The sequence below is a fragment of the Watersipora subatra genome, chromosome 5 (genome assembly GCF_963576615.1).
Source record: "Watersipora subatra chromosome 5, tzWatSuba1.1, whole genome shotgun sequence".
NCBI lineage: Eukaryota > Metazoa > Bryozoa > Gymnolaemata > Cheilostomatida > Watersiporidae > Watersipora > Watersipora subatra.
The window spans coordinates 17,563,372-17,573,144 of NC_088712.1; the positions used below are offsets into that span (position 1 = coordinate 17,563,372).

Here is a 9,773-nt window from a genome sequence, read left to right on the forward strand (position 1 = left end):
ATATATAATTTTGTTGTTTTTAGCAATCAATGAACAACAGTTTTGAAATATTTTTGAGGTCTTGACAAAACGAATATCATTGTAAAAATCATTTGCTTTCGCTTTGAAATTTTCAGGCGGCCAATTTTCTACATTAAATACTACTCTCATTGCTACTTTCAAAAAAGTTAGGGAATTTGGGAGTTCTAAAGCTGTCTAGTTTTGGAAAATGTATATTTTAGGAATTTCCAAATGCTATGCAAAGCTCATAGGAAAGTGGAATTACCCAAACTTTCCAAAGTGCATCACAAGAAATCCTAAGGGTAGGAATCTATTAAAACTGACTAGACTATTAATAAGTTCTCGCTGCAGTTCTAACTAAGAAATAGGCCAAACTTTGTCTCATCAAAGTACAGTGGACCCTTGCCATATGAGTTTACCTTGTACCAGTGTTGGCATCATGAAGCGAAAAACTTGTATAGAAGGGTAACGGAACCCACACTATAAATATCTAATACAAATGCCCCTGGTGAAAATCGTAAAAGTTCTATATACATGAATGTGCTGTACATTATAAAAATTAGTACCAAAATAACATGGTACCTTAGTAACTATAGTTACCTACAGTAGTTGTACTGTATTTATTGTTTACGATCATCAATAAAATGGAAGGTTACAATGTAATATGTGCAGTACGAACCATAAAGAGTATTCACTTTTCAGGCAGACATAATATAAACATTGAATTTAACATAAACAACTTTAGCTTACTAAATACATACGTAAAGCTGAGTTGTAGAATTTATTTGTAACTATTCAAGTGAGCTTCCAACTTTTCATGGTTAAAATTTTACCACCCATCTGATTCCGATTGTGTTTTCACAATAGCTAATATTGACTAACGCCAAACTGAACCAGATTGAGCATTTTATCTCTTCCATTTATTGTTAGAGAGCTTTTTGAGAATAGCATAACAGTTGTTTGTTATTCTGGTGTAACCAGCTCTCTAATTGCCAAATTTGAATTTTGAGAGAGATTTTTGTCGATTTCAGATGGCGAAAGGAAAGGAGAGAGAGGAGGGCGAAAAGAGTGAGGAGAGTGAAGGAAGAGAGAAGAGAGGAGAGGGAAGGGCAAGGAGAGGGAGGAGAGATAAGAGAGTGAAGAGGGAGAGGAGATAGGGGAGAGAGAGGAGAGAGAGAAGAGAGAGAAGAGAGTAGGGACAGGGAAGAGAAAAAAAGAGAGGAGAGAGAAGAGAGAGAGAAAGAGAGGAGAAAAAAGAGAGAGGAGAGAGAGGAAGGAGAAGAAAGAGAAGAAAGAAAGGAGAGGGAGGGAGAGTAGAGAAGTGAAGAGTAGAGAGTGAAACAGTAAAAAACTGGTAAAGCGAGAAGGAGAAAGAGAGTGAGAGAGCGGAATTGTGAGAGACTGAGAGAGCGAGATAGTGAGATTGCGATGGAGCGAGATGACGATAAAGCGACAGGGCAAGAGAGCAAAAAAGCAAGTGAGAGCAAAGAAGCAAGAGAGCGAATGAGCAAAAGATCAAAAGTGCTAGGGAGCAAATGAGCAAGCAAAAGCACAATAGAGCAGAACAGCGAAAAAGCAAGAGTGCGCAGTAGCGATACAGTGAAAAAGCAAAAGAGAGAGAAGGAGAGAGAGAGAGAGAGTGAGTTAGCAAAAGAGCTTTACTGCGCCCCATAAGTTGGCACACAATATAGGCTGGCAAATTACTGTGTTTAGTGAGTGATATAGCTAACCGCAGATGTGTCAAGTTTAGTAACAATGAGGTCTCGGAATTTAATACCATATGACTTATCATACTATGTTGTGAATTTTATCAAAATCACTGAGTGGGCACCCACTAATTTTATAAACTCATTCAAAAGAAAATTTTGATATCAAATTGTTTTCCCTTTTTGTGGTGAATAAACCCTGTTATAATATTTTCAAATGAGTTGTATAAGCAAGTAACATACCATTAAAAACAGTACAAAAACTTCAAGCATTTAGCTCAATTCATTTTTTCAGTTTTCACAGTCATTGCATTATCTAAACTAACTATAAGTTTGTTCTTTTTAGCATCAAAGAAATTGAGAAAAATTAAAAATTTAAAAAAGTAAATTATACATTTCTTCAGAACTCTTGGAAAGATTGTCTGATAATGTCTAAAATTCAGACTTCTAGATGAAGTATTTGTATTCTTTCTTTTTACGTCATAGTTTTCTTCCCTTTGAGTGCTTCAATGTTTAGCTCAACATAGGGTTTATACTTTTCTGCGCAATGGGAAGAAATGGCATACATGAGAAAGTCGAGGACCAATACTGCAACTATACCCCTAGCTGCTTCAATGAACACTGCTTCTGCAGATGCAAGTTTCAGATGGCTGGCAACCACTGTAATAGAAAAAACAGTCAGCTAGAGATTTTAGTACATAAAATAATTGTTTTTTTGCTGAACACTCAAAACTGCAAAAATTCACAGACAAATAGTTTGCAAGGACTGTTGTATATTTAGTTGAGTTTTACATGTATATGTAATCTATTTCCATTAAAACAACATAATTCATATATGCAAAAACTTTTATAGGTTTCACAACAGCTCATTAGGTGAAAAACTACATGTACTTGCAATTTGCACAAAAACAGTAAAGTATGGCATACATATATATAAAAGAATTGGCTACTTCTCATAAAACGATGCAAAAACATTGGTTTACGCTACTTAATTTCAGCAATGCACGGCTCTGCACATCATTTATTATTATTTTGATGCTGATTAAAATTAGATTTAAAACGGCAATTTTTTTCTACTAATTAATGATTAGACACCGACTGATCAGTCTTTGGTGAGCTAAGTGAGATCTAACATCGTTATAAATATTCTTGTTTAATTGAAAGATTCTTATGTGATTCTAAATCTTGTGACAGTATTGCTTATAGCTCAGAAGTATTATAACATATTACCTACTTATTATAGTTTTGGGGTAATTACAATGTATGTCCATATAATAAAATGTTTGATTGACACTGTTAGGAATTTGATGCACATATTATCAAATAGTTATGCCGACAAGCATTCAGACAGTGCCAAAGCTGTTATTAGTTGGCAGAGATCTAAAAATATTACCAAAATTGCTTTGGATTTATTGAACATCTTAACTTTTGTTGGTACATTTTTTGTTGTTACAAGCTTGCCAAAAAAGAAGAGGTGATTATGTATTAAAGTTTTCAATTCAATAAAAGACTTTTTTAGGTGTTTGACTGCACTCACATGTAACCAGTACTTGTCAATATTAGCTCCCATAGATATAAACTTAACAAAGTTTCTGATTTGACATGCCCATTTGAATCTTTTGAAAGAACAATTAGTTTTCTGTTAGTCTGAGTGATTGCATGTAGTTTTCTCAAACCTAATACCTGCAATAATTTTTTTTACACTTAGGCCAATTAGCATTTTTGTGAAGATAAACACAATTGTTGAAAATTTTTTTGCAAATTCTACATACAACAAAATACAGTTTCAAGATTACTAGACAAGAATATATTTAATTACACTAGATATTAGAATGAGTAGAAAAGCTGTATCAAAATTTCAACTACAGACAAAGAAGTACGTGTAACAAAACGTAAATATTAAATAAGCATATAAACCAGCTGATAAAAATCGTAACCTGAGAGATTTCCTATCCAATCATGATTGCTTAGTAAATGTAGACTCAAAAAAAGTTAAAGACTTTAATCACAAACAACAAAGCTAACAAATGCTTGTTGAGCATTTGGCTGAACATAAATAAACAGTTATTTAATTTTTTTCTTGGGGAAACGATCCAAATGTCGTTTATTAGTTCTGCTGGGAAACAACATAAAACTCATTTTTGGTAAAAGTTTAAAAAGCCGTCGTCTAGTAACAATAAGACAGAATCTAAAGCCCTTAATTTCAAAATGTTGTTGCAAAGACACTCATCTAAAATTACAATATAATTTGATTATCTGAACAACAGTTCTTTTTGTAAAAAGGCAAACAAAATCTAAAGCGCTAAAAATTTAAAATTGAAAAACCGGTCAGAAAGCGTTTTAGCTTTTGAAACAATTAGTAATAAAACTCTTATTTGACTATGTGGTTGTGAGTAATTGCTGGACTGATCAATGCGATAAGAATTTACTTCAAAAAACCTTTCAATCAGCAAAATGATTAACTTGTGTATTCTCTACAGCAAGGTAATAGATAGATACTCATAAAGAGAGAGGCCTGATTGTTTATTGAAGTAGATCAAAAACTTTTAATATAAACAGCTCAACTTTATTATTTTTTGTTCTGGAATTCTGGTTAAGTGAACTCTAACTTCAAATCTACTAAAAATGTTCTAAATTACTGAGTATTATCAGTACATGCACGCCTGATGTTGCCTGGAAGTCCTCTCATTTTCAATCAGAATACCTTAAAGGCGTGGTCACACGAGCACCGAACCGACGTAGGATCGGTTCGGTTCGGAGGCTGGTTCGGTTCGTGGCACATGTCACACAGCCACCGAAGTAACTTCGCTTCCTAGATACCATACGTATAGAGACAGGACACGGTTTCATTAGTAGTTGTTATGTATTTGAGTTGAATATTTCTATTGTAAACAAACCAACTTTGAGGAACAATTATAAATTATGATTACACAGCAAATTTATCAGAAGATCGTTCGGCTGCTCAAAATAAATCACTCGATACAAATATTTTGCTAACCCTTCCCATCAACATAATTATATTTTTTTTATTAACATATGAATGTTTTGCTATGCTGAGTACATAACAAACAAAAACAGTCTTTATCATAGTACTGTGGTTTTACATAAATAAATCAGTCAACGATAGTTCATCAGGATGAATATGACACATTACTTATATTCTACACGAAAGAAAATCACAACCATTCCCTTACATTTATGCAAAACTTAAGTGCAACATTTTACATTTATGCAACCCAATCACAAGTCCGGGTGAACCTTGTCGTAAATTGTTTCATGTTGTTTATTTAACGAAATAAAAGTATCGTCCCATTTTTTTTTTAACTTTACTCACACGCACGTAAGAAGAAATGCGACGCATGCTCGCTAGAATTCTAGAATTTTAACCAGCCAATAAGAGCAAGGGTTCGGCACGAAATTTCGAGCAGTACCGAAATAGTTCGTTTCGGCCAGAAATGTCCTCAGCCGAACTTTTTAGAGCTGAAAACGACGTCGTTTTGCGTCATTTAGTTCGGTTCGGTGCCCGTGTGACCACGGCTTAAGAGCACGCAAAGATTTTTAATGCTGATTGCAATAGAGGTATTATGTAATAATGCATGAGCTTGGTCAAAGAAGGTGAATGTCCTAAATGCAAGTGAAAGGAAATTCTCAAGTTTAGAATGATATGGATCATTTATATAAAAAATGAATCTCCTAAAGTCGCCAATTGAGCCTGGCCCGTTTTGAAAAGAGCCTAATTTTTTACAATAAGTAATCCGTAGGTACTGCATGCATTTCAGGTAGTCAGCTCATATTTCTTTCCCTCACTTAGTAATCTTTTAGAGCCACAAACATAGTTTTTATTTTAGTAAATATTACTAAAAGATCTTTACTATAATGAAGCGTGGCATAACTTTTGCAAAGCTCAGAAGCTGTCGATTGGCAAGGACAGTAAAATGTTATTATTATGCAGTTTTCAAGCCACCAAAGCATTTTATGAAATGTTTTAACTCTTCCTAATATTATTGGATCAATATTGGCTTCATGCAAAATTTACCAGATTATCAGAGTATTACAAGTATATCATTATATGAGTGAAAAAACTCTGAACGCACCTACAAAGCAGATAGTTCCAGTAATCTTACCAACCAGTGCTCTTCGGTAATGCTACCAAATCCATCTTCATACTCAATCCAACTTCAGTAAAGTTGACACTTCCATTGAAACGCTTTTGAAAAACAGTCCAGCCATGTCCTTCAAAGAAGTCACCCCAAACTTTAAATGGCTTTAGCAAGCTTGTTTTAGGGCTCATCACGTAAACCCCAGACTTCACTGAGCCATGTTCGTGATGCTCTTGACAATCTACAAATATATTAGCTATTTTTTTTTTAAATTGTTACAAAGCTTGTTGAATACTTTGTTACTTTTCAAAATTGAGTAATATAGATGGTAGTTTTGCTAAAAATCTAACCATATTGGTTAGATTGATGTGCGAGATAGACTTTTTGTCAGATGAATGCAACTTGCATTAGAGTAAAGTTTAAAAGACAGCAAAATTTAAAAATTATTTTTAGATGAGTCATTTTAAAGTAATTGTAGTTATTTGTCAATAAAATACTAAACAGAAAAAAAGTTGTCAAATAGCAAAAAGTTGAGATTAAAAAGAAATAAACCACATTTCAACACATTTCATGAAGGAAATAACTTTCTAAACATAACTTTCTAAACATACAAAAACTTTTTAAGTAGAATTAATGGAATTGTAAACTTTAAAACAATGTAAATTGTAGCATTTTTTTAGCTTTTTTTGCAGATTACTAGCCAACATGGCAGACATATTTAAAACTCTAATTACTCAAAATCTGTGATACATCTTTTATTGCGGGTACTTAAAGGTAAATGCAGGGGCTTCTGGGTAATTGCAGGTACTTGAAGGTGCTCGCAGGTGCTTGCAGATACTTTTAGGTACTTGTGGATATTTTTAGGTTATTCTCACCGTGACAGGCATTTTCAGGTATTGGCAGGTGCTGGCAGATACCAGAAAGTGCTTACCGGTACTCCTCGTTACTCAGAGGGACTCGCAAGAACTTGCTGGTACTTGCAGGTACTCACAGGTACTTACAGGTACTCATAGGAACCCAGAGATGCTTGTAGATGCTCGCAAGCACTTACTGGTAGAAACGTTCCTTTGCAGGTGTATGCATGTGTTTACATGTACTTGCGGAGACTAGCAGGTACTTCTAGTTACAGGGGCTCTCAGGTAGTTACAGCGCCTTGGCTGCTTTGGTAACTGGTGATCTAACCAGTAGAAAAAAACAATGTGTTAAAAATAAACAATCTGAAACCTTTTGTTTCTCTAAACAAGACTTACAATTTCCAATGGTGTTTTTTAACGTAAGAATGCTTTTGGGTTTAAAATCAATACATTTCTTTGATGGACCACTTATCATAAATTACTACAGAAATTTTTTGCCAATGATGACTATATTTTGAATGAGCAAAATTATATTTTCTATGGCCATGAAAAGCTATGGCTGATCTCCCTGTAGCACGTATGAACTGTTTACACAATTTGCGCAAAAACGTGGTTAGTTTCTTTGTGAAATGCACCTGATTAATTTCCTCATAATTTTTCTAGTATGATAAACCCGCTTCTTACTTCAGTTGCCTCAATGCACCTAATACACTCAGTCATTTTTTGAAATATCCTTTTTTCAGAAAAATAATTCGATTACCTATTATCAAATGTGCGGTTGTATTTCATCAACTGTCACATACCTATCTATGAATGTCTGCTTAGTTATAGGCTCCGCCTACTCAAAAACACAAAGTAAACACTCTGGAGCATAAATCATGGAACTTCTTACAACAAACATTCATTGTTGGGCAACTACTCGACGGGTTAACTCCATTTACCTCAGGTAAGTCAAATGCTATAAAGGTATTCCTATTGCATTTTATTGTTATGTGTTTAAAAACAACTTAAATATTTTTAGACATACCAGCAGTAGGAAAAAATCAAATGCAGAACTAGTAAATCCTTAAACTCTATAATGGATTTAAAAAATTAGCTTCAAATGTATTCTGTAAGCAACAAAAATCTTTGAAATGCATGAGTCGCTGTATTATTATGAGTGTCATTTGCATAAGGTTATTTTTTCTTTTAGAATGCTAGCCGAAGCCACAGTGATTGCAGTATCTATTGGAGGTTGGTATTTAACAATCAGTTAAAAAATATTTTAATTAGCAAAAATCTTAAAAAGTATCTTAAATAGCAAAAATATTTCAAAACGCCATTCTTGTCAACTATACAAATAAAGTAACAGCACAAAACTCACATGATGGTTGGTGATCTCTTGAGCAGCACAATATGGTCCGTTGCTGTATTAATTTTTTTTACTCCGCTCTAGTTTCAAATTTTAGTTTACCTATAAAAAATTGAGAACAAATTAAGTTGTGAAGTTTAATTTGTTATCAGCAATTGGAAGCGCGACCAAATGAACTATATCTCTTTGTAATCGCAATTGAGTAGGAGAAATGGCTAAAATTAATTGTAGTACGACTTTTATTTTCCAAATTTACTTCACAAAAAGTTTTGCCATTTCGTTAATTTTTATTACCAAATTATAAACTGATACCTGTATTCTAAGGTTGTTGTTAGAAGGTTAACAGACTCGTTTTAGAATAAACATTTGGTTTACTTTTGTTGGTTTGAAAATTACATTTAGTAAAAAGATCATTGATGGTAAATGAAACCAGTTTAAGTGATTAACCTTAATGATTACTTTAGCTTTGAAATGATCAAATGTGGCTGCAAAAACTAGAATGTGGAAACAGAAATTAAGCAATCGCTGTGGAATTAAAAAAGAATAAAATACATAATGTTGTTTTTTAGAGCTTGGTAAACAGCAATATTTGTTAGTAGGTCACCTTGTGGTCGGAGGTGTCATAAACAAAAGCATTAGAAATTTCAAGTATTCAGTATGAAGAATGTATTTTTTGTAATAGAAACCTCTGTCTAAAAGAAAAAACCTTTTTCTTATATTCCTATTTGTTGTGAATAACAACTATAGCATGATGAGGATATAGTTACAGCAGATTTCATTCGTGCAGGTTTAAACTTATACTGGAACTTGCGAGTTGTTTTATTTGGAATTCTGATAAATAGCCAAACCATGCATTTCTGCATGGAAATCGTAACTAGTCTAACACCTGTTTGTGTCCATAAAACTCATTATTGTTTTCAGATTTATAACTCATGTTACTATGCCCACAAAAATGGCATTTGAAGCTAAAAAAATTATAGTTTCTCAGTTTTTTCAAGTTTGTTTAATCATTTTAAGCTACTTTATTGTGACTTTTTATGGTCTGGTACAAGCAGCGCAAGGAGAATTGTTTTTGCGTCAGCTTATTTTCATCTCTGTGTTTTCTGAATTACAGCAGTTGCCAGCTCAACAGTACTTGCAGCGGGAGGAGCATTCCTATTAAAGGCAGCTGCAATTGGAGTAGGCATCCTGGTGGTGGTAGTAGCTCTCGACTTCTTAACTAGCGCCATTGCTTCGCGTAATGGGGAAAAATATGAGCCCTACACTGTACAAATTATCAAAGCTTGCAAAAGGAAGATGCATAAGGTCTAAATAGCAAAGAACACTAAAACCTCAGATATTGCAAAACAATGGTCAAAAAGGTCTTGAGAAATGTGTGATTTGCTTCCTTCAATTCTGAAATTTGCCATGCTGGCTGCTATAACATGGATAATAAAATTTATGTTAGACGTTTATGATGCATCGACTAGATGTGTGAATATTATCCAAATATACTGAACTCACAAATCGATTGTTTTTCATGTACAAGTTATTGAATGTTTAGGTAACTCCTAATAACTACTTAAGAGAGTCATGTGAGAGTTTCCTTACCACAAGTTGTGGAAAACCCTACATATAAAGTTGTCATTTGAAATAAGCTCCAAAGAATGGTCGGTAACATTTAAAAAAGGTTTTACTGACCTCAGCTTTGGAAAGGACTCATAACACAATAACAAACACACGTAGCCTTAGACTCTAAAGCACGAGGAGTTTTATCAGAAGA

General features: G+C 33.7%; 1 protein-coding gene across 1 annotated transcript; it reads left to right on the forward strand.

Moving 5' to 3' along the window:
• The first annotated feature begins 7,475 nt into the window (after positions 1-7,475).
• On the forward strand, positions 7,476-9,501 carry LOC137396982 (uncharacterized). The gene is made up of 3 exons (XM_068083264.1): positions 7,476-7,606; positions 7,853-7,893; positions 9,126-9,501. The coding sequence occupies exons 1-3, from the start codon at positions 7,539-7,541 to the stop codon at positions 9,320-9,322; spliced, it is 306 nt and encodes a 101-aa protein (XP_067939365.1). The 5' UTR covers positions 7,476-7,538; the 3' UTR covers positions 9,323-9,501.
• Positions 9,502-9,773: the final 272 nt, after the last annotated feature.

Coding starts and splice junctions, on each gene's coding strand:
- LOC137396982 (XM_068083264.1), top strand. CDS start 7,539: ATGGAACTTCTTACAACAAACATTCATTGTTGGGCAACTACTCGACGG. Junction 7,607..7,852: donor GTTAACTCCATTTACCTCAG/GTAAGTCAAATG, acceptor TTTTTCTTTTAG/AATGCTAGCCGAAGCCACAG. Junction 7,894..9,125: donor GATTGCAGTATCTATTGGAG/GTTGGTATTTAA, acceptor TCTGAATTACAG/CAGTTGCCAGCTCAACAGTA.